Genomic DNA, 25152 nt, shown 5'->3' with positions numbered 1-25152 from the left:
TAGATGAGAAAACACTCAGTCATATGATTCCACTTTGGACATCCGATTACGGTACAGTCCTCATAACATGACATTATTCTTCGAGTAAAAACGGACCAACACCACGCTCCAGAGACGAAGTCGGGCAAAAATCACGGATCACGAACTACCGCACGATCGGTGGTCCCGCAGACGTGGTAAAAACTCGGGCAAAATAACCACTTGCCAGCTACATGCGGGCTGTTGAGGTGAACGCCGCTATGTGCTCCGTTCAGCAGAGGTGCCAGCCCGTGACAATACTGTAGTACGACTACCGTTACAACGGTGCCGCGATAAGTGTTTCTGTTTTATAGCGCAAACGTTTCGCCCCTGCATTTATGGATTGTATGCCCATCACATCAGTGATCTGAAGATTGACTTCTGACCTAGCAGATAAGTAAGGTACATATTTAGACTTAGGACGACAGGCGAATTGTGGATGATCAATTAACGGTTCTCTAGCTTAGGCAAGACAACCGCTCAAGTAGTCCAACGCGCTCATCGAATAGCGAGTTACTTAAACATGGCCCTCATCAAATAACACTAGCTCCGCTTTGAAACGTGAAAACATAATTTCGCTTTGGTCGGACCAGCCCACGCCGTGTGGCAGTTGCGATACGGTGTGGGCGCTTTCTGTTGTTATTCCAATACCACATTTGTCACCCATGGGGGACGCATCACGCATGGCTTACGAGCGACGAAAACACGACCGGTGGATGAAGGCGATTCTGATGTCTATTCTCCTGTCACGCAAGAAGTTTATTACTGTTTCGCCGAATCATTCCACTCCAGCTGCTAATAGCTTCATGGGTATTGGGCCTTGGCCATCTTTAGACTTATGCTTTTCGCGCTTAAAAAGCTCGTTAGAGACAGGAGCATGTCTTTAGCTACGATAAACCCTATATTGATAAGGTCAACAAACGTAATATTTTTTTTCAACCAACAGACATCGTGAATGACTTTGAGCTATCCTATGCAATGTCAGCTTCGATTACGAAGTCAGTCTGATATTATGGTAACTATGACTCCGAGTAGAACTGCTGACTCCGGCCGACTATGACTCCGCAGCCCCGTCTCTGACACCACTGGCGTGGGAGAGGGAATGGATTGGATGCCACTTCATCGAACTACTGCTTATGGCAACGCCCGCCAGAGGCGCTGAGGCCAACCAGCACACAAAATTGAAATCCGCCCGGACATACAGCACAATGCCACAGAAAAGGGAACTGCAAGCGACTCATATATTATAAACGATATATGGGATTCAAGCAGACTGATAATCAAAAACACTTGGAGAGTTTCTGATTGCAAGAATGCATCGCATTGGGACAGCCTACAGTTTAACGATGATTAACTCGTGAACAATGCGTATAGAGAACATTGGGACCCATCCCGAACCTAAAAAGCCTACTGCCTATGTTGGCAACCAGTGCACACACACGCGCATACAAGTAGCATGACGTCACCAACTGGTCTAAATTTACTTCGTACGGTCTCGAGAGGATGCTAAGCCCACTACACATACACCAAAGCACGTATCAAAACCACGTCCACCCACGGATAACAAAATAACGTCACTTATCACATGATGGAAGGGATAACTTTCGACCAAGCGCACATGGGACTTTTGATTGCCAACGATAAACGACTATTGGTCCCGAAGATATTTCTAAGCCAGGTGTTCCAGGTATGCACCAAGTGGCGCCCACAGTAACAAGGACCTTGGGTTATCTTACAAAAGAAAAAAAAAACAGAGAGAACCGAGTACACTTGGACATTCTACTACCCCTGCCTCCCCACTGCGACTTGTATCACAGAAATGCACGCCAGCCACGATGCTATTTTGAGGGTCGTGCTACCAACGATATTTCACTACAGCATTAGGATAATAGCGCGACGGGACAATGTTCGCTGCCACTGCCGTAGCCAGCCACGGGTCTCAGTGCGGGATGCACGTCAGTCGTCAGCCTTGAAAAAAGCAGTTGCCATGCCAACGAAGCCTTCACTGGACCGACTGTGATCGGTGGCGGCAGCATTCACATCACCTCATGAAACGTCCTCCATTCGGCGCCGGGCCAGCAGGAGCTCTGTAACGCATAAATTATGCACATTAATGTATTAGATGATCGACTGGATACTGGTTTCTTCTTCGAATATGAAAACTAAAAAAATTGACCCAATAATCATGATTTAAGCTTCTTATATTTCGCCAAATGAGTGAGTCATCACACATTATTTACATATTTCGCCAAAAAGTGAGTCATTACACAATTAATACTGACCCCTGTGACAGACACATACTGAATCAGCTACAGGCGCATACTGACTTCTGACAGAGGCATACTGACTTCTGTGACAGACAAATACTGACCTCTGTGGCAGACGGCGGCCGCCTCCGGGCTGAACAGCAGCTGCAGCCGCTGCCGCTGCTGCTGCTGCTGCTGCTGGCAGCTGCTCAGCTGTACCGTCAGGCTGAGCTGGGGAGCCCAGCTGTCTGGGTCGGACGAGTCGCGAACAGTGGCCACCTCCCACTGCACCTCACTGAAGCCCGGCTCTGTGAGAGGAGGCACCGGCGCGAGGTCAGGGCGGAGAAGGGCACGGACCCGCGGCGGACGGTTAGAACAGTGGACCTCACTGAGGGAACTAAGGTGAGGTTTGCCGTGCAGGAAAGACTGCCGAATGAGAGAGATACCAATCGACGCGCCTGAGCAAGGCGAACACGATGGTGTCAAAATCGCGGCTCTGCGTCCATTTTTTGCGAAGTTATTTACCAAAAACCAGACCCGTGCCTTGGGTCACTTGACCTGACCTAGTCAGAGGTTACCGGTTGACCTGAGACCTTAACCCTCGCATGTGTAGGGGGTCCATCTGGTTTTTCGCGAATAACTCGCGTAAAAAGCGGCCGATCGCGACGAAACTTTCAGTACCCTCACATTGATCAATTTTACACCTACCCTGAAAATTTAATGACCCTGACCCCAATGACATTTGACCTCTTTTCTGAGACCATGTTTGGCCGAAATCGCGATTCCGCGTATGTCCGCTCGCATTAGCCGCGCGTTTGCAAGCTTTTCGTGATTCAAACGTTCAAACATGTGATTTGATGTTGCTCCCATGCATTAGGGTGGGTGTCAAGGTCACCTGAAGGTCAGGTCAGGTCATTGACCTTTGGTGACCTCGGTTCACTTTTTCGAGTTTTACATGTTTCTAGGCTAGTTTTTGGAGCTGAATTCGAATTTAGCAACCAGTTGAATATTTACGAAGTAGTTTTGGTGACTTCGTAACATGTTATAACATGTTACGAAGCTGTCAGAGGCGGTTGACACGTAATACGAATACCCGTCACGACGCATACTGGTTGACCTGACCTGACCAGACCCGACCTGGTCTAAATGCTTAAAGACATCATCTGTGATCAAAACTAACACGATATTCGTGATCAGCACCCCGAAAACCCCCTTAGCAGCCACATTTTACGACTTTCTAACAGGTCCCGATTTTCCCGACATTGGGTCATTTACCTGACCTGGAAGGTCAACCAATGACCTAGGACCTTAAAATTGGGTATCATCGGCTTCCTCTCGTCACGGGCAACACGCTCGTTTTTTTCCGCGAAGCTCTAGCTCGATCAGGGGCCAAACGGCAAGGGGGGGTCCAACCGACCCCCCCCCCCTACACATTAGAAGCTGGCAAACACCGCACACATGCGATGGTTAAAATCAGGTACCATTCGCTGCGTGTCGTAACGGCGCACCCGTTCGTTTTTTCCGCGATGCGCTAGGTCCACCAGGGACGAAACGGTGGGGTCGAGTGGGGTCGTACCCGTCCCACCCTCTAAGTAGGTATGTACTAGTGGTGTCAATTTCAGAAAACGCATGTCCAAAGTCCGTCCAATGTCCAATGCTTACGTCGATTGTCCGTCCAAAAATGTCCAAGCCAGCCATTTGTCCAAAGATGTCCGACACCTACGCAATAGTTTACACTCAAAACTGTTATTTAATTTGCTTTTCATATACCGTTACAAGCTCAAAATTGTTAATCATATCGAAAGCTGAGCTTTCTAATGGCCAATAAATGTGTAACGCAGATGCGTTACATTTTTTTTCATCTTTCATGCTGAACTGCAAGCTGTGCCACAAGCTGAAACACGGCCATCTGCGAGCGCCGCACAGACACGGTCAGCCGGCTAAATCGGCTGTGATACCCTCTCTCCGTCCCAGCTGCCGTCCACACAGACGGCGCAGTAGGCTCTGACAAACAGGGGTCCTCTATAGATGACCACCCCACTTCATGAGAACCCGGATCTGAAGCCAACAAATAGCATACCGAAACGCGCCATTCTGCCAGCCTCGAGCCATTAATCAGTTTAGCCTTTGGAAAACAAGACTCTGTCCCACGCTCGGCACCCCGCCAGAGAACAAGGAGAGGGGAGTGCAGACCGGCCCTGATTTGAACCAAAACAAGAAAGGGGAGCGGGGACCGACCCGGTTTGTACGAAAACAGGATGAAATGGAACTCGGTCGCCAACGACAAAATATAGGACATCTGGCCGGAGCTGACTTCAAAACAAGGGGGAGCGGAGGGCCAGGCCCGCCACCTGGCACCTCAGGCGCCGTGAGCGCCGGCGGCGAATTCCACCCGATCGCCACGTGAAAGGGTGCGACTGCATGGCCGGGGGTGCCGAACTTCAGCAAATCACGAACGTTTGAAGGCGGAGCCAAACGCACTTTCTGAGAATGGAGGACGAAGATTGGACAAGGAGATGCTGCCCGGCCCTCTGAAGTATGACGTCATCAAAAGTATAAGTTGATGAAACGGAACTGGAACGCGCTCTGGTCCTCGCTCTCTCGGACGACGCATCCCGCGCCGGTGGCACTCTCGGCCCACGTCTCTCGTCTGACATCGCGGACAGCCCACGAGACACCAGCGGCTGGCATCACGGCGCCGGCGGCGGCTCTGGCCGCCGGGCCGGGTGCTGGACGGACACGACCATCATGTCAGCGACTCCATCTCAAGTAAGGTCACGCGGTGAACACGGGTGCGCACCTAGTCCCTAAAATCCTTGAAGTAACCCCCCCCCCCCCTCGTTACTGCTATGTGAGCCACATTATATTCCCCTTTTTAGGTGTCGTCTGCAATGTTTTAGGCCATTCAGTTTAGGTAGTTAAATTTATTCTTGGGACTTTCAGTCTAGGTAGCTTAAGTTCACAATTCGATTTCGGTAAACTATGTAACTGTGCGCGTGGCGCGAGACGCGTGCCGACGTGGACCCTCGTCCGGCGCCCCGTGGTGATTAAGGCGGACGGAGGGGATTATACACCGTGGGGAGTCTGGAAAGGGACGGGCGACTGTGTACCGCACCGCGCGGCTTGTGGGGCTCAGTTGATGGGCGGCCTGGGCCCAGAATGTTTCTTTTAAATTTGACGTGTAAGGGAATTTAAGGTGTTGCGTCGGAGTATGTAAATAAATGGGACTTGTAAATATTGAAATACGAGTGTGAGTATAGTGCTGAAGGGCAGGGATCGGAGGATGGAGCATAAAAGGCCATATGCCAACCCACAGTCGGGAAAGAGGTCATTTCCAAGGTGTCTGGCCAGAGCAATTTACAACGATCAGTTTTCTTTATCTGTTTGATTTTACACAGTGCACACAGGGATTATACGGGGAGCACAGAACACACACAGGACCTCCCTAGCCTAGCCGATACTGGAGCTTCTCCGGTTGACTCCTAAGTGCCCTTGCCAGTGGATTTCCTGGCACTCCATCCTCCCCAAATTATCCCACGGTCCAAACAATAGCGATTACACACAACATACACAGGACCTCCCTAGCCTAACCGATACTGGAGCTTCTCCGGTTGACTCCTAAGTGCCCTTGCCAGTGGATTTCCTGGCACTCCATCCTCCCCAAATTATCCCACAGTCCAAACAATAGCGATTACACACAATACACACAGGACCTCCCTGACCTAACCGATACTGGAGCTTCTCCGGTTGACTCCTAAGTGCCCTTGCCAGTGGATTTCCTGGCACTCCATCCTCCCCAAATTATCCCACGGTCCAAACAATAGCGATTACACACAACACACACACGACCTCCCTAGCCTAACCGATACTGGAGCTTCTCCGGTTGACTCCTAAGTGCCCTTGCCAGTGGATTTCCTGGCACTCCATCCTCCCCAAATTATCCCACGGTCCAAACAATAGCGATTACACACAACATACACAGGACCTCCCTAGCCTAACCGATACTGGAGCTTCTCCGGTTGACTCCTAAGTGCCCTTGCCAGTGGATTTCCTGGCACTCCATCCTCCCCAAATTATCCCACGGTCCAACAATAGCGATTACACACAACACACACCGGACCTCCCTAGCCTAGCCGATACTGGAGCTTCTCCGGTTGACTCCTAAGTGCCCTTGCCAGTGGATTTCCTGGCACTCCATCCTCCCCAAATTATCCCACGGTCCAAATAATAGCGATTACACACAATACACACAGGACCTCCCTGACCTAACCGATACTGGAGCTTCTCCGGTTGACTCCTAAGTGCCCTTGCCAGTGGATTTCCTGGCACTCCATCCTCCCCGAATTATCCCACGGTCCAAACGATAGCGATTATACACAACACATACAGGACCTCCCTAGCCCAACCGATACTGGAGCTCCTCCGGTTGACTCCCAAATGCCCTCGCCAGCGGATTTCCTGGCACTCCACTAATCAATTTACCAACGGTCCGCACACAAGCAACACACTAGACCTTGTTGCACACGAAATATATGTAATTTTATTCTACATGGACACTGCAAAGGATGGAACCGGGGAGATAGATGATGCACGTCACGCCCCTGTGCGTGGAGAATCCACCGACGCGGCCATGGGTTAGGAGGGAGATGAGACGCGAGTAGAGACGCGGACTGTACAAATAGAAAAATCGGGTTTCCCGAATGGCGCTAAACTCGGACAGACCCCACTAGATATAAGGCCTCGATTGAGTAAGCCCTGGATGCGTGCAATAAGTCGCGAAATTAAACGTGAGGATGAAGGCGAGTCGGGCACAGACCGCCGAGGAGGGTTTCAAGAAATGTTACCCGGTCAGCCTCGTGTCCTGGCTCGGAGGGGACGACGGGCTGTAGTCTGTCTAACCTCTGGCTAGCGGGACACGGGACCAGTGGCCCGATTGTTCCGGCCCAGGGTAGGCCTGGGTGATAATTAAGGTCACGTGGGCCGTCGCCTGGGATGTGTATCGGCGGGTGGGCCGCCGCGAGATGACGGTGTTCCGTCTCGGATTAACAGCTTCGGAGGCTGGGCAGATTTTAGGCTGCCGGGCTGGCCCGGAAGCCCTGAACTATGACTGGAGCGAGATGCGGTCATCAGTATCACGGATGGACCTTAGTTACCCAGCCCGGTTTCAAAAAGATAGGTAGGCCCGCTATCGGTCCCTCAAGTGGTCGGCGCGGGACGTCATTTGAAGAGCGACATAGATAGTTTCGGAGGTGGTTAGGACCCCGGGCGTCTTAGCGAGGGAATCGTATGCCGCCGGAAGAGTAATGCCCCGCGAAGGAACGTATAATGCCGCAAGACGGGGGTGAACATTAGATACCGAGCATTCGAGTCGGGTGATCGCAGTCAGACGGTGCTGGCCACCCGCAGTCAGTCGAGTAGCTCCGGCCATGCTCTGGTCCTTTCGAATAGGTCTGTGACGACAGCTTAACTACCAGCCACGGATAGATAGGGCTTTGGACGCCTATGTGCTGGTAGTCGACGATGTGTGTTGAGTGCAGGATATCCCCGAGTGGACCTGCGTGCGTGGAAGACGTGTGTCGTCTTTGTAGTTAGCCGACGAGAGCTAACCTTTTTTTAGGTCGCCGGGTTGGCCCGGAAACCCTGAACTATGGCTGGTGCGAGATGCGGTCATTAGTATCACGGACGGACTTTAGTTACCCAACCCGGCTTTCAAATTTTAGATACGTCCGCCGCGGAAAGCCCGGGCTACTGAGTGCCCTGCGAGCTCTAGCTCCGGAACCGTGGGCTGGAGTGTGTTAGAGATGCTGACTGACCACTGGCAGCAGAAGGTAGGTCCACGCGTGAGTGGCAGTAAGACAAGGGCTGCGTACGTTGTTGCAAAGGTTTACCGGCCCATGCTGTAAGTCCATTGTTCGCTCAACAACCTGCGTGCGTGTGTGTTTATTATTTGTGTGTAGGTAGTTCGGCATGGTCTTGGACCCGCTATAAGTCGCGTAATTCAAGGGCGGAGTGCCGAAATCTGTGGTGGTTCGTATATTCTATTCGTGTAGCGTGAGCATTATGAAGCGTTTGTCTGATGTACGGAGCATTGTGGTTATGAAGGGATAACGGTTAATGAAATTTAAGGCCAATGACTCAATAATGACTTGCGCACGCCTTAGCACCACCGGGGGAAGTTAGGCAAAGAGGGAGGGATCGGAGACGGCTAACTCTGATAATTATGAGGTATAACTGGACGTATGACAGAAGTGAGAAGGGATGCACGAGTGGAAGTATGATTGTTGTGTATATCCGGTGGGAGATAGCCCTCAGCTAGGAAAGGCGCTGTTGTTTGAGAGTGGGACTTTTTGTTAAATAGAGTTGATTTTCTATACCAATATGATCGAGGGTAATTGATTATCATTTATCATTATCTCCCATTCCCTAACCCTGGCCTATGTGTTTCCGATGATTGATCGCCCCGGAGAATGCAAAGACAGAGTCGGGACGAGTTCGCGAGGGGCTGAACCGAGAAGGGCTTTTACGAGTAGAAGCGCACCCACTAGGCCGATTTTAACACCCCCACTCGAGCCAGCCCACCTGCTGAGAAGCGACCGCCCGGTTAGCCCCGCAACGCCGCGAAATCCCGCTACAAATGTTAAACACTACTTTTTAAAAATGTTGAGGTGTAGCAAGCGATTGTCCAAAGTTGTCCAAAGCCTGCTGCCATTGTCCAATCGAATTCCGAATTGGACATTGGACAAAATCGGAATTCTGAAGATTCAAGTTCCGATTGACACCACTAGTATGTACATATGTAGAAAACCAATAGGTCCGGCGAGGGTTAAACCTCGGTCTTACATGATCTTATGTAACGCCCGTCTGTTTCACTGTACACTTATCGACTAGTGGATGGACGGCGTGACGCACTGGAAAATGGAAATGACTGACGGCATTACCTATTGTAAAAAAAAAAAACTCCAAAGGACTCAAGATCATGACAATACCCTATGAACAGGTAAATAAAACGATAACGTAAAACGTAAAGAACAGGTAAATAAAGCACCTCCTCCACCAACGCATTCGCAATCAGGTTATTTTGACGTGGTTATTTGAGAGCTCTGGAATGTGCTATGCTACGGTAACAAAATACCGAAAGTGGAAAGTGACGTCGGACGAACGACTGTTCATGCTTAGAGATAAAGGCAGACATATAATTACGAGCGAGCGAGCGCAGCGAGCGAGCGAGTTCATACTGAATTAAGGGAAAATCCTGAGTATGAGCGGCCGTGGGGACGCTCTTCAAAAGCTAATATCTTAGGAACGGGACATCCGATTGACAAGCGGTCTTCTTTACTGAATGTCACTTGGACGTAAAAGTTCTGTGGTGTGATGGCCACCATGCGTTCTTGCCAACCACCGCACGTGGCGCGTGGTAAATTTGGACATTTTTTAAGAACCCCCAAAATTGCAACCTCAATAACGGCACAACGGTTGGGCCGATTGAATTGAAACTCGGTACACAGTTAGGTCTCCATCAGATAATTCATCTGCATGTGTTAAGGTTGGGGTGCTACTGCACGTGCGCACGTGCAGGGGGCGCTTCCAGATCTCGAGAACGGCTGGGCCGATTGCGCTCAAATTTGGTACACGGTTGGGGACCAGTTAGTAGTGTGCCGTGCAAAAGTCAGTTTGGACCCCGCTTGCACGTGCGCACGTGCAGAATGCCGCTTCCAGATCTCAGGAACGGCTGGGCCGATTGCGTTCAAATTTGGCACACCGTTAGCGACCGGTTAGAAGGGTGCTTTGCACAAGCCCGTTGGAAGTACCCTCTCGCCCTTGCGCACGTGCAGGGCTCACTATCTCGCTCGCTCGTTCTTCGCCCAAAAGGCGTTTTACTGGTTTGCGAGTTGCGCCACTTCCTATTCTCTTCCTGATGTTGCGAGCCAGTCTTAGCTGGTAGGTCTGTCTCATCATGCCTCACGTGTCACCTATCTTGTGGACAAGCATTTTGGACGTCCTTCCGCATAGATACAATCTGTTCCAGTATCTATTGGCCGTTATGCTGGCTGCAGCGGTCTACCGACCGGACCAGAAGCGCATGCTGAAGAGACCACTAAAGACCTCTGATCGTGCTTAGAAGCTTGAGTGTTTCTTTTGACATCTCGCGGAAACTGCCTACTCCCGTCCTCATTTGCGCAAACAGTCACCGCACACACCGATTTCGTCAGTGACTATGGTTGACATGTGAACGGTTCCTCATAAGATAATTAAGGACATATGATATGTAAGGACACATAAATGGACTCCGATTTCTGCAAGCCACCCTGAAGAATAATGAGCGAGACAATTACCTGTAGTAACGAAATACACTGACAGGAAAAGGTAGGAGAATGAGAGGCAAGAGGGAGCTGTGGGCGCTGGTACAGGGTCAAGGTACAGGGAAAAGTCCATCCTGTCTCTCTGCCTAAAATTCCCGCCCACTAGGAGACAGAGCGCGACCTAAAGATTCGACGCGATAAATATCACATGAAAAGCAAACTAACAATTGACATCAAGGAAATCGCCCATCGTCAAAGCCAACAACTCCAGATGCTGGTAACCGCGGATAAGCGGCAAATAAGCAGCAATAAACAGCATTCATGGAAGACTGTGATGACTTATTACGCTAATGGTCTCCTACCTTTTCCCAAATCAGTATCCATCAGACATAAAAGCGGCACGGAACGTACGTCACTGGACCGAGAAGCCCCATTTAGCAGGATATGCAGACTGAGTGTACCTGTCCGGGCCATGTCCCTATCGTTACTGTGTGACTGAGCTATTAGAGGACCAGACCCCCATCTCAATCAGCTACCGAGAAACGACGAAACCTGAGAACCAGCGCACACCGCTGCGTTTTTCATGCGGCGCGGTGTTCTGTAAGTCGTATACCACATACCCAAATTAAGGCTTTTTCGTCTAAAAGAACCCACATCGCCCAGCCCCACTGGACGCTACTTTTATCTAGACACGACATACCTACTTACGATGGCCTTTCAGCCCAGGTACACGATCCACGCTTACGATGCCTTTTGATCCTAGCACATGTTTCACCCCACCCACCCCAGTCCAGTCCAGATTCACTACTGGGGCGTTCCACGACAAATCGACAAGTGCCCTGCACCCTCATATTTTATTTTTTGCTTAAAATTGGTCTAATGAGTTGTGATGGGCGGAGAAGCCAGCTGTGGCAAGGATTTTTTTCTTCGAACAACGGTTTCCGAGATATAGCCTCGGGCAATTCCCGGAGTTCGCGCTGCAGCTCTATGTTTGGCGGCCTATAACTCAGAAACTATTGGTTTTTTACGATAAAAACTTGATATGGTTCAACTCACAATCAACCAACAAACATTTTGGCTATCTCGGATTTTCAATTTTTGAAAATTTTGATCACGTGACCTTTTGTCCTATTTTTCGAAGAGTGACCTTGATATTTTCCCCATTGAAAGTTGCAATTTTGTCTGATGACGATTAAAGCCTTATCAATCGTCATTCATATGCGATAATACAAAAAGTGGTTATCGCCCTGCGTTGACCTCAGGTCAGGTCATTTTTATGACCTGTCCATTATTACGAGCGGGAGCGACAGCGAGATCTCGAGAATGAAGCAAGATAGCGACAAGCGGTAAACGGTAAAGGGTACACACGGATAAGGTCTATAATTTTTACTGAGGTCATTTTCAGGTCAGGTCAAAGATGACGTCACAGGAGCTAAAAGGAAGTCAAAATAGCGGCACTACATTATATATGAAGTTTTTCTCGAATAGCTTTCAAGGTATCCCACCTAGGAACAAACTAATAGCACCATCGTGATCCTCTCGTCGATCCGCATCGAAACATATGTATGTTGACCTCGAAAGGTCGAAAGGTCAAAAGTTGACCGTAGATCACGTGACCTAGGGTCAACTTTTGACCTTTCGACCTTTCGAGGTCAAAATACATATGTTTCGATGCGGATCGACGAGAGGATCACGATGGTGCTATTAGTTTGTTCCTAGGTGGGATACCTTGAAAGTTATTCGAGAAAAACTTCATATATATGTATAGTGCCGCTATTTTGACTTCCTTTTAGCTCCTGTGACGTCATCTTTGACCTGACCTGAAAATGACCTCAGTAAAAATTATAGACCTTATCCGTGTGTACCCTTTACCGTTTACCGCTTGTCGCTATCTTGCTTTATTCTCGAGATCTCGCTGTCGCTCCCGCTCGTAATAATGGACAGGTCATAAAAATGACCTGACCTGAGGTCAACGCAGGGCGATAACCACTTTTTTATCATCGCATATGAATGACACTTGATAAGGCTTTAATCGTCATCAGACAAAATTGCAACTTTCAGTGGGGAAAATATCAAGGTCACTCTTCGAAAAATAGGACAAAAGGTCACGTGATCAAAATTTTCAAAAATTGAAAATCCGAGATAGCCAAAATGTTTGTTGGTTGATTGTGTGTTGAACCATAAAAAGTTGTTATCGTAAAAAACCAATAGTTTCTGAGTTATAGGCCGCCAAACATAGGGCTGCAGCGCGAACTCCAGGAATTGCCCGAGGCAATATCTCGGAAACCGTTGTTCGAAGAAAAAAATCCTTGCCACAGCTGGCTTCCCCGCCCATCACAGCCCCTTACACCAGTTTTCAACGAAGAATAAAATATGAGGGTGCAAATTTAATTTTTTATTTGTCGATTTGTCGTGGAACGCCCCTACTAACAGTCGCACCCCATCCATCCCGCGCGGCCCACCTTTGACGGTGCGCTCCAGCAGTGTGCGCCGCAGAGGGTGGCGCTGCTGGTCGAGCACGCGCCCCAGGCTGGCGGTGTGCTCGCGCGGCAGGCCGAGCTGCTGCAGCTCCTGGTCCAGTTGGTCGGTAGCCACCGAGTGGCGGACGGCCGACTCCAGGATGTACTGGAGCACGGCCACGGCCGCCCGCTGCTCCTGCTCCGCTGTACCGGGGGAGGGGCAGGGGGTCAGGGCGGCGGGGCGGGCGCAAAGTTTCAATGAGGAAAGAGTAAACGGTCAAATGGCAGAATAAACTGAACATCGCTATGAAGGCATTATGCCAGCAGCTAGCTGATGTACAATTTTTCATGCAATTTTACCGATAAACTACGCACACAATTAACCCGCGCCCAGCTGGGTGTCCTGGATTTCCACGCCCTGCTGGGGGGATGTTTTAACACCCCCCTTCTAACTAGGCTCCTGGGCCACGTAGCGTTACGCGGAAGGCGGCGTTCGGAGCGCCAAAAATAATGGCGAACATACTTAGGTAACATTTTTGGTCAGGTCAAAGGTCAGGTCACCAGAGGTCATTGAAGGCAAAATTTCGCCGATGTTCAGGTCGAATGTGGACAATTTCCAAGAAGCCAACGCATAAATCGGGAACCAATAGAGCGCGGAAAAGCGCATTTGATAGCCCTGAACGCTCTTTCTGATTACTGTTCTCAGATTTGACCTAGCGTCAACGGTTTTGCCTGCAGGGGGCAAAAACTGCCAAAATAACCGATTTTTTTTCGGAAACAGTTTTCTGCATTAACTTTTGACTCAAGCCTTGCTTTTACCTGCATCGTGTTCCTCTCGTCAAGACGCATCGAATGAACTACAATTTAACCGTGAAATGTCAACTTGAAAATTTGACCTCAGGTCATGGTTATGACCTGACCTGAAAGGGTCATGTTGCATAGCAGTCGATCCGTATCGTCGACCTGAACACATCTAAGGCGTTTTCATCGCTCTAGCATGCCTCTATCAAAAGTTATTCGCGAAAAACTGCTAGTGATACTATTCGTGACCAGAGATAACCTCAGGGGCATGCAAAGGGGTCACGGATACCATTTTCATGTTCAGTGTGCCTAAGTTACTTCTATTTCAGTGTTTGAGTGTTTATAACCGCTTTCGTCAAAAAAGGCGCCTTTCAATTTTCTCCCATTGACTTATAATGTCGCAAAATTGACCTGACCTTAGGTCACCAATATCAAAATTCCAAGACAAACATTTTGTACATACTTTTGCTCTTATCAATCGCTGAAAGTTTCAAAGCAATCGGTTACTCGGTGTAGCTATGGCGACATTGAGGCAATTTTATAAGGTGAGGTCACTTGTAGTGACCTAGTGACCTTGGTCTGAAATTTTCACAAAATGTGTAGAATTGATGTATGTATGATAAGATGCTCCAAAAACGCTCCGCGCCGCCGTTTTTTTAGACATGTGCGAAAAACCACAGGGGGATTGGTGTTCAAACGCCCCCTCCCCCAGCAGGGCGCGGGTGAATGGTAGAGATATCATGTTAAGTCCATTGACCCCGTTTCCATGGGCATCACTGATCCGGATCAGCAAATTTAAATCGTATTTTATTTCTCGAACTATTCGTTACATGGTATAATTCCAAGTGGATTAGGCTTATATAATCGGTTAATCCCTTATTTTCATTTTCATATATTGTCTAACTAGGTATACTGGATTAGCTAATCCATTTTTACTTATCCGGATCAGTGATGCCCATGGAAACGTGGTCATTGTCAGTTCTTCACTGTTACGTTGCATCTTTCAGCAAGTGCGATCTGGTGGGTGTAAAAGGAATGCTCGTAAGCATAAAACATACTTCTATATAGAACACACTTACTCAGCTTAGCATCCGTCGAAACCTTCTGGACCTTGCCCATCTAAAAAAGAAGAAAAAAAACAGTTGGGTTAAGCAGCCTACGCGGTGTTCGGTTAGTGATAAGGCCAAGGGAGGGTCGGGGGTGTTCACATCATGTGTAGTTAGGTATAGTTGAATTTTTCCACTATCACAGTTTGTCCTGGTATAGGTAGACTAGACACGAAAGGATGAGTCCGCTTGAAATTTAGTGAGCAAATTTGACCATCACACCTGTATATTCTAGACAGTTTCTCAATTCCAAATTCAAAGCTTGGTCAACCGTCTGGTTCCAAGGCCGAAACAGCTACGCAAAATACGCATTTTTTGTGACCAGACTTTGCAAGAGTTGCCGAAAAAATGGCCATAATAGCGAGGCAAATATCAATACCAGCAACATTCGCATACCCCACGTAATTGCGAGCCCTTTTAACAGTGTCTGACCAATAGGTATATTCAAACAATAAGAATCAGGTGATCACATAACTTCATTCCAGTTATTCGTTACCATTCGTGCATGATGGTAAAAAATATAGGAATGATATAATGATAGTATGTATCGAGTATCGACTTTGTCTTTCAGTGGGCATTCCGTCCCCTATCTTGAAAAAAAAGAAATAAAAAGACATACGTACTCACATCAAGCTCTTCACCGAGAAGACTCTTCATCACTAAGGAGCACATCGTCCTCAGCTTCAGGGAACTCTGAAATAATGTAAATAATATGTAGAACATGGCGCATACTTCCCGGACAGTCATCCGTTACAGCCTCTCAGGGTTGTCATGGAAAACGGTGCTGTCGCCTCCGCTGCTTCCTCATTCAGCCTAGTAGTTTCATATAAGGCGACCTAAGCTACAGGTACCGGAAAGGCTTACACTTAGAAGTGATTCATTTAACAAACGCTGACTATAGTGACCTCCGTTGCAGTGTGAACTAATGAACCGTTGGCGTTTATATGAGGCGTCGTCGTCGTCTCACCATTCTGGAGAGCAGGTTGATACCGGCCAGTACCCAGTCCGGACAGTCCAGCTCGCCGCAAAACTGGAACCTCTGCGAACCACGGCACATGGAAACTTCTCAATTGGAAAAAAATGGGCTCAGTTACACACACGACGCATGGATGCTTAGCGCGCCTCAGAAAACGACGACAGACAATATGAATGAAAAATGTCTCAACATGCATCGAAATACTTGATTGATAGGAAATTTAGTACAATACAAAACAAAATAAGAGTGGTCTATGGGCGAGCAAGCCACACGCGTGCCAATTCAATTTGCATGCCACGCGTGCCAATTCAATTTATTTGCAAAGTTTGCAGCACAACGGCATAACGAAAGAAAATGTGCATTGCAGCAATTACCAGAACCAATTGGGTTCTTATCACGGCGTAGTAACAACTATAGCCATAGTCATCGAAACCCTTATATAATCATACAAGGATTGATATTAATAGTGCAACTGCATATACTCGTGTCTCTACCAGCTACAAATAACTACGCATCTCAGCGGCTTCTCGGGCACTCTTGCAAATAATCATAAAAAGAACGCTGTAGCAATCCATCACGCATGGGCGTTTAAATCGACAATTGTTCATGTTCATCAATGCTGCGCAGCAGCATGGTCGCCGAGCAAAAGCTCTTATCAAAATTCACATTTTCCGGCAGTCGAAGGCATTCTATACCACAGCTCACTCGTTTCACTAAACACACCAGCACCTCCGTTGAAGCGGCAGGCTTCAGCAGACCTGGCGCGCGTGAAACATTGAGATGCCACCAGGCGTGTAACGCCGTTAAGCTCTCGAAGAATGCCGCCGTTCACGTACCATTGCGTCGCGTTGGCGGAGCGGCGGTCAGCGCGGCCGATCCCGGAGATAACCTGCGAACGGAGCACCAGTCAATCGCCGCCGGTCGAACGGAAACCCAGCTCAGCCGCGTTCGGCGCTGTAAATATACCATATCGTCGTCCATCATCCGAGTCGTCCCATACCGCCAGCGGCGTGGCGCAGAAATACAGAGCCATCGCCGCAGAGTAGGGATCGGTCTCAGAGTTGAGCTCACGGAAGGCGATCGAGATGGATCAGAGCTGAATGAGCGGCACGCAAATCATCATGTATCGGCTAATGTAATGTGGATGGCCGCTGCGATGCAACTGCACATCGTAAGTCTCGTAACATCCGGAGCGTCCGATCTTCGAAAATATGGCTAAGTGCATACCTAACAGCCTGAAATGTTAGAAAATATCAGTTGCTACACTAAATAAATTGATTACCATGGCATCAGACCCAATGCCAGACATCAAGCATCAAGACCGATACATTTCAGCACTTCTCACTGGCTATACCTATCTAAATAACTATGAATAGCATACGTGCTCATTTCAACTCAATTCAGAAACAAATCTTTAGCATCCAATCGGTATGGTTCCAAGGCAAAGCGAAACGCTGGTCGGCAGCTGGCGAAGCTCCACCGCACTCCGGCACCTGTCCAGCCGAACGGCACCATTACCCTTTAAATCGGCCGTACCCAGATTAGTTCTAGCACCGATTGGCGACCATTAGCTGCGTGCGTGTGTTTGTGCAGGCACCGCTAACCGCATTACGGCGCTGGTAATCTGATCTAACCGGCTGCCGCGCCGCCCCAGTGCCGGTAGATTACAATCGGCCAATGAGGTGGCCATCGGGCCGCCTGCGTGAGCAAGGGTCAACAGGTGGCCAGGGGTGTGCACAGGACGCTGGTGACGAGATGACGGATGGTGGGGTAGTGTCGCGGTGACGGTGTGGTCGGCGACCTTTAGTGGGTCAACTCGGGGCAGGGGCGGCGGCAGGAGCCAGTTTTAGGTGGAGTGAGGACGTGACGATAAATGGATCCTGTGCCGGACCCTGCCCGGGGGCAAGACAGTCGCCCCGGGCGAGGTTTGATAAGGCGGGTTAGGAGGAGTCGCGGCGCACTGGAGCCCTGCACGGCCTGACTTTTCCCGTGGAGCCTGTCCGGTGCCGCCGCTGCCGGCCGGCATGTCAGCAGTGGTCCCACCGGGCGCCTGAGGCAGGTAGGAGGTCACCGTCCACCGGTCACTCGGGTCACCAAGCACAACATGCGCTGTGGGTGGCGCTGCAATATCGAGGTATAACATATAACACGAAAGTTGATTTTCGTGAGGTATAACACGAAAATCAACAACACATGACCTCTTGTGACTCTTGTGACAGCCCTTGTGAATGACATCCACCTCTAAAGGTCCCGTCGTTCAAGAATGTTACCTACCACGCCTCAACAACCGTCTTGGTGAGCAACATGTGGTGTTGATCTGCCTGGAGCCGGTGCCGTCTCCATTTCCCATTCTAGTCAGCAGCAAACTTCACTTCCCCAACTGCATGCCAAGAGACCTCAGCGCCCGAAGTTTTCGCCAATTTACGTTCGACAGTACTATTGTAAAGTGAGCACTGGACACTGAGCACTGAGCAGTCGGCAGCATTACGGAGCTGTCGACGGCGATACGAAGGAGGGGTCACACCACAGCAAGCCAGCGCGGCGCAGGAAGGCCTAAAACCATAGCCAGCTTCCGCCGCACCACAAGCACACTTTATTGCCGGAAAACACCGGAGAAGTACAATTATAAAAAAAAAACTAGAGCCTCGAAGATGTTACATGCATCAATGAAGCAAACCTTTCCCATCATTACTGCACAAACGAGTTTAAAGCATTTCACTTGAAATGCACCTAATTAAATCAATCTTTGTTATCCTCGAGAGCCAGGACCTTTATGCCCGCGTACCTATTTGATCTCCTTCCTTATCCAGGCTGGCGGCGAGTCCCGCCCGATTACCGAGAGGTGAGGCTAACCTTAATTTAACCCTCGCCCGTAAACGGCGATCTGCCACCTTCGCCCATGCAGGGGGGGGGTTGGTGCGACCCCCCCCCCTTGGCGTTTGAAAACGGAGCGTCGTAGAGCTTAGCGGAAAAGACCAACGGATTGCTCTCGCCGAGATCTCGCGATTGGTGGTATATTTTTTGGTCCTAGGTCAACATTTGACCTACTTTTGACCGGTCAAAGGTCAAATTTTCGGAAAAATAGACTTTTTTCAACTTTCCGCGGCGATTGCGGCAAAACGGTGGGAGATATCGACTTGAAACCTTCACTATCGTGTTTCTTGATCAATTCTCTATCGTTTGGTATGTATTTCGTTTCCCTAGCTCTAAAAATGGCGCGTTGGGAGCGCCGGAAGTCGGCAAGGTCACAGTCGGCGGCAGAAATTCGAAAAATCAAAATTTAAATTTTTGAAATCTGATTGTATTTTTGGATTTGGGAGGTCCATTTGCTCCCTATAGAAGCTAATATTGCTGCATATTCCCATTGAGGTGACAAGAATTAGCAAAATAGTGGTTCGGGCGCTTTTCAAAAATAGAACCGGACGCTGTTCCTCTTGTGACGTCATAGCTCCGTGACCTGACCTGACCCGGTCAAGTTTCTTATACCATATGATAGCCAATACTTGCCCCAACATGCATGGGAAGTTTCATCACGATCCATCAACCGATGTCCGTACCACCGGCAGGAAACCTCGGGCGTTGGCACTCAGTTTGTGAAAATCCGGCCGGAGGCTGTTCCCTTTGTGACGTCATAACTCCGTGACCTGACATGACCCGGTCAAATTTTTTTTATCAAAAGATGCGCAAGGCTTGCCCCATAAGGTACCCAAAATTTGGCGGCGCTGCGCGCCGCCGTTTTTGCACTATTTCCGAAAAACCTCAGGGGGGGGGGGTTGCACCAACCCCCCCCCTACATGGGCGAGGGTTAATATTGCGATTATACAATATTTTCATTCAAAGAATTTACGTTTTGCAGGAAGAAAATAGCAATTACATGCAATCGTTTGCATAGGCGGCGGAACGGGGGGGGCAGTGCCCCCCCTTAATTGAAGGTGTTCCGCCGCTACTGATCGTTTGTGCTTAACAACAGCGACTAAAGCAACGTCACGGCTACAAGAGTCGAGGAAGGAAGAACGTGCAAATCATGAGAATGCAGCATCAGAGTGTCTGTCTATTTCTTAGTATCCCTTCATTGAATTAGTGAACACCATGGATCAGCGCATCTATATTCAACAAAACCGGCCAGTGCCAAGGCATTGCCTGAATGCGTGATTCCGGAGGGCTACGCCTACAAGTACCTTGGGTACGCATGATAAGATGGGTCTGTAGGTATAACGGTAGCAAAAGTAAAACACGAAAAAAAAACTACGTGATCACTGAATGCATGTATTTTAGGCAATACACGTACCGTGCTGCGGACTAGTGCATTGCGCTGTCCGCTGTTTGAGACAGCTAACGAGTCGACTGACGTCTGGATGTGTAGGCGATCAGTCCTAACATGGACGGAAAGTGATCGGTATATCCAGTGCCTGCTCTTCGTGTTTTATCTTTACTGTCGAGTGTCGACGGCACTAGCCATGCAATAACAACAACAACAACATAAAGGCGGAAGAGAAACCGTCCACTAATAAGGCGTAATTGGTTCCGGCTGAGAAACAAATACTACTAAGCAGAGAAGAAGAAAAATATGCTGCGAGAGCAAAGTAATATATCAAGCATAATTTACCCCATCAAAAAGCATTTAAGCATTAGGTGTCATCATTGACGAATCCCTCACATGGGAGAACCACGTGTCGCTGGTAGTTCGCCGATGTACAGGCATTCTCGTCCCTCTGTATCGTTGTTTGTTTATCGGGGTGTTTGGGCGCGCCGACTGCAAAGGTCAATTTGCGCCCATCCTCTCTGGATCAGTTTAGACGTCTCACGTCACTTCACTACTGAAGCGCGTCTGGCCATCATCCAAGCCCACGTATTCAGCCACATCTTGTACTGTCTGCCAGTTTCGGCTAGTGCATGCAAGTTGAAGCGCATACAAAAGCCGCTGCATTTCGCAGCCCGTGTATTCACTAGCGCACGACGAACCAAGCACATGTCTCCCGTGCTCAGGTCTCTTGACTGGGTGAACATTGAGGATGAAGTTTCGGAGCGTGACTGTATTCGTGTATATCGTGCGTTTCATGATCCGGATACCCCGATTGTGATGCGCCGATTATTTACTCTGAGACGGGACACCCGCCTCGCCCGGTCTGAGCAGACTGCCCAGAGTAAGACTCGCCGCCCTCCAACGTACCTACCTTACCGCGCGCCGCCACCTCTTGGAGCACACTGTCACTGCCAAAGATTGTGTTGCAGAGCTTTTCGAGCGGGCAGTTCAGAACAGACTCAGAATGATGTATAAAAGTGGGCGAAATTAATCACCTGAAAGTTCCAGTTGGGGAGGAGCCTGTATGTGTCATGACTGAGTTCCATGTATAGTTTTAAGCTCTCTTAGCTGTATATGACTCGAACTTCTGAAAAAGCTGAGTTCGCACGGAAGAGGTTAATGAAAATATACATGCATATACAATATAAATACATAAATGCATACATACATACGTGCATACATACAAAAATGGATGGATTGTGGCGGGAGTTTGCAGGTGATTGTACATAGTAGCAGATAGGCTCGCTGCGCCTGTTTCAGTCGTACCGCGCCCGGCACTATATCACCGTTGATCTGTTTGTGTTCCAGGTGAACAGACGCCGTTGCCAATGCTGATTCAGCTGAGCCTGAAGGTGATTCTGTTCAGCATCAGCTTGGGCAGCAGCAGCTCGGCCGATGATGCACAGGTAAACAAACGCATGGTGCGACGGGACGGCAAATGGCCACACGCCTGCCGACGGTTTAGCTCGACAAAAAAAGATATGAGTGAGAGTTGGTCCATTCCTTGTTTAACTACATGAACAATAAATGACTTTCAGTATATTCACTGAAATTACAGTGCATTGAGCACATAAATGTGCTTGAAATCTGCTGAATATATGCTGTCCTTTCTGCGGCCATGGTGACGCAGCTAGCCAGCAGTCAGTTCGAGGTCGGTACCCATCAAGCATTATCTATGGGATTCAAAGTTGCATGATTATTTGTGTTGTCACGTACCACGTGACGTCAGTTCACGAGATTAGCACTAAACTACAAAGTACATAGGTACCCATCTATCTAAAAAATGTGTATTTTAACATCAGGTGTAAAGCTGCAAGATAAATAAACAATATCGGTTGACCGTGTTTCAAAGAAACAGTGGCGAAAGGTTAGATGGTGTCTTTCACAATACAGCGCAGGACAAAGCACATTCGGTCCACACTGCCATTAGCATTCGAACACAGCATTAGAGCCGACACTTGGCGGATGCTCTCTTATCACCGAAATCCGGCGGAGATTGTGAATTTTTCAGCAACCGACACTAAACCCACTTTGACTGGTCCTGTCAGGCGTAAGTTTTCAAAAGAGCAATCGCAGCGCCCGTGCCCTGACTGGCAAGTGGCCTTCGCCCCTGGGAGTTGAAATAACATAAATTACTCGGTGTGCCACCCACGAGCACTTGCAACTTGCGGTGAAATTGTACAGGTGACATTTACAAAGACAGTCGAGACATAAGCTCCATCGTCTGCCTGTTCCGCAGAAAACGCTATAACCTGTCAGACTGCCAGCTGATTTCTAAAAGCCGGTCCGCCACCGATCAGACGTCAGTCAATTATTATCATTCTCTAAAGGCATTGAGTGTAGAGAACATTTCAATTTCATCACGAAGTTTTATGTTTTAGCATTACAATTAAACATTACCGGCCCTATTGAACAACCGGAAATTAAGTGATTTTATGCAAAACTATCCACGCGCTCCTGAGCTATTCAAACCTCACTTACAAGTTCCAATGATCTTTCCACAATACCGGTACACAATAATCGCGCACGAGTACTACGGCGTCGCTCTTGTAAGCAGAATTAGACAGATGACTATTCCGACCACAGTTCATATAAATACTTCCGACCATGCCATCGCACTGTCTCTGGCGGCGCTGGCTCCCACACCTGCGGGGTCGTTATACGGAGTGAGCACCCGCCCCTGCAGCCCAGCCCACTAATGACACATTCAACTGCATCCATGAATACTCGGATCGCTGAATGCAAATCGCTCCGCATGCATGATTTGTGGCCAATGCTGAGAAAAGTTTTCGCTTCTCAATTAGCGATGTTCATTTCAAGCTGAGCGATTGAAAACTGATGGCTGAAAATAAAGTGCAGGAAAAATAAGTATTTTGCTCTGAAGTCAACTGCTTGTAATATTTGCGGGGTAGTGAAATATACACATACGAAATAAAAATAAATAAATCGAAATCAATAGGGCCCTTACAGCTTTTTAAATATCCTAAGATTAAAAATATGTCTAACGTACATTCTTTTAAGCGACTTCAATGGCAATTATCAATTCAACGAAGTGTAATCGAATTCTGCCCTTCGAGCAAACAGGAATTAGCAATTATTACTCGCAAAACATTTTAATTCAAATGATTTTAAAACCAACGATGCACTTCGGCCACGTGAATGTTTGGCCGCCACCAAGAAACAGAAATATTTGAGTTAAATATCTGTTTTGTGCTTAAAGCATAACTCACCTGATCACTTTCGCACTTTTCTATAACACATTCCAGGACCATCCAAAGACTAGAAAGAAAGTGACTAGCAAGTAGCACAGTACCTTGAGTGAGGCCTGGCAAGTGTACCATCTTGTTCCAAAAGCAGCCACTTTTGACACACCGAGCCTTTCAACCATGCCGACGTTTTGTTCGAAATCGCAACGTTCAATGCCCGTTCTTATATTAGGAACCCCTCCTTTTGTCGCCAGGTTACCGCCGTGCAGCGGTCAGCCGCCGGCCCGGTCGGTTCGACCGTGACCGCTCCTCTAGAGCGGGCACCTCCTCCAGACCCGCTCCCTGGCGACCTGCGCTCGCTGCCGCTGCTGCAGCGCCGGCGACGCCAGGACGTGGTGTTCTGGGCGGCGCGCGGGAAGCGGCCCGTGCCCGTCCACTACTGGGACGTGCCGGTGCGCCGCTGGCTGCCAGCACCGGCCGCCGGTATGACCTCGGCCACGGCGCGCCGTTTCTTCGGGCTGCCCCGCAAGAGGCAGCGAGAGTGGGAGGCGCGCATCGACAACGGCAACGGCAGCCGCCGCATGGCGAGAGAGGGCGTGCCGCAGAGGGAGGCGGCCGCGTCGAAAGTCGACAGAGACGGGCCAGACGGCGACGACCGCAGCAAGAAGGAGTTCTGGGCGTCACGGGGCAAGAAAAGAGGAGGCGGAGGCGGCGAAGGAGGCGGCGGAGACTTTTGGGCATCACGAGGGAAGAAAGACAACGGTAACGCCGACTTTTGGGCGACGCGGGGCAGACGCAGCGATCCAGATGAGACGGGCCGTTCGCCCACACAGCTCCTGAGCAGGCCCGACCAGGGATGGGTCCGCAGAGAGTCCGCTACCGCAACCCGAGGAAGGTGGAGCGAATGATATCCGGCGGGCGAGGACGGCAGAAGAGGCGCGTGGGAGCGGGGGAGACGTCAATGCCAAACAGAACATCAAACGACGCTGCCGAAGATCAAATCGAGCAAGACCATGGCGAAAAACGTCAGAAAAAAGCAAATACTAGTCCCGACGTCTAATATCAACCCGTTTCTCGTAACGCTTCAGGTACTCTAGCGAATACTGAGCATCCCAAGGACAAAACGAACACAAGACAGTTCAGGTGGAACAGGTTAAGCTCTCTGGCGGGCCACTGTGGTTGAGGCTGGCCCAGTGACCCGCCCCCACACCCCTGCCCCGCTGTTCTGTCGAGCCCACGTCCCCAGTCCACGTCGGAAGGCCAAAAAGCAGCCGCACAGTGGTCTGTGAACGCGCGCACGACGAAATATTTGGACGCAACAGTTGGCATGCAGTAATGCTACATTTCAAATAACTTGGGGTTTAGGTCGCCTGCATTGCGGAGATCATTGCAACCCAAAGCTCCCGATGCTCCCTTTAGGTCGCAGACGCGCCTACACGATGAGTGTGATTAAGACAATAACGATACCCCTTCGTCCCGTGGTAGGCTGTTGAGTGATAGGCTAAAGTTACTAACAGCTCCCTTGTCCGGTAGGGTGTTATGTGCAAGGTATATGTTTTGAGATATCAATAAAAGCAATGAATATTGCGGAATATGATTATTGCAGGTGGTGTTATGACAAAAGAACAGAGTTTTATACCTCCGTCATCTGTCCGCTAAAAACCTTCAAACGTAATGAAAAAGAAAAACACGCTTCTTGGTCAGTGTTGGATATATACTATTATCGGTTTTCTCATA

At 49.2% G+C, this 25152-nt stretch overlaps 2 protein-coding genes across 3 annotated transcripts in view; one reads left to right on the top strand and one right to left on the bottom strand.

The window, feature by feature from the left end:
• Positions 1 to 1245: 1245 nt before the first annotated feature.
• The window catches only part of LOC122364365 (COMM domain-containing protein 4-like), a 32525-nt gene continuing 8618 nt past the window's right edge, over positions 1246 to 25152 (bottom strand). For both annotated transcript variants that reach the window (XM_043334668.1, XM_043334669.1), the window contains exons 3-9: positions 16743 to 16795; positions 15898 to 15969; positions 15558 to 15623; positions 14904 to 14943; positions 13027 to 13227; positions 2390 to 2572; positions 1246 to 2105 (exon numbers count right to left, since the gene is read on the bottom strand). In XM_043334668.1, coding sequence (XP_043190603.1) covers positions 2065 to 2105; positions 2390 to 2572; positions 13027 to 13227; positions 14904 to 14943; positions 15558 to 15623; positions 15898 to 15969; positions 16743 to 16745 — 606 coding nt within the window. In that variant the 5' untranslated portion in view covers positions 16746 to 16795 and the 3' untranslated portion in view covers positions 1246 to 2064. The remainder of the gene's footprint in view (positions 2106 to 2389; positions 2573 to 13026; positions 13228 to 14903; positions 14944 to 15557; positions 15624 to 15897; positions 15970 to 16742; positions 16796 to 25152) is intronic.
• LOC122364364 lies at positions 4985 to 25015 on the top strand. The gene is made up of 3 exons (XM_043334667.1): positions 4985 to 5033; positions 21518 to 21615; positions 23670 to 25015. Exons 2-3 carry the CDS (start codon positions 21538 to 21540, stop codon positions 24321 to 24323), a joined length of 732 nt encoding a protein of 243 aa, XP_043190602.1. The 5' UTR covers positions 4985 to 5033; positions 21518 to 21537; the 3' UTR covers positions 24324 to 25015.

Source organism: Amphibalanus amphitrite, unplaced genomic scaffold, assembly GCF_019059575.1.
Source record: "Amphibalanus amphitrite isolate SeventyFive unplaced genomic scaffold, NRLGWU_Aamphi_draft 000671F_arrow, whole genome shotgun sequence".
In the NCBI taxonomy this organism is placed as follows: Eukaryota; Metazoa; Arthropoda; class Thecostraca; order Balanomorpha; family Balanidae; genus Amphibalanus; species Amphibalanus amphitrite.
The sequence above is the reverse complement of the archived record's forward strand: the minus strand, read 5'-3'. Positions and strand labels throughout refer to the sequence as shown.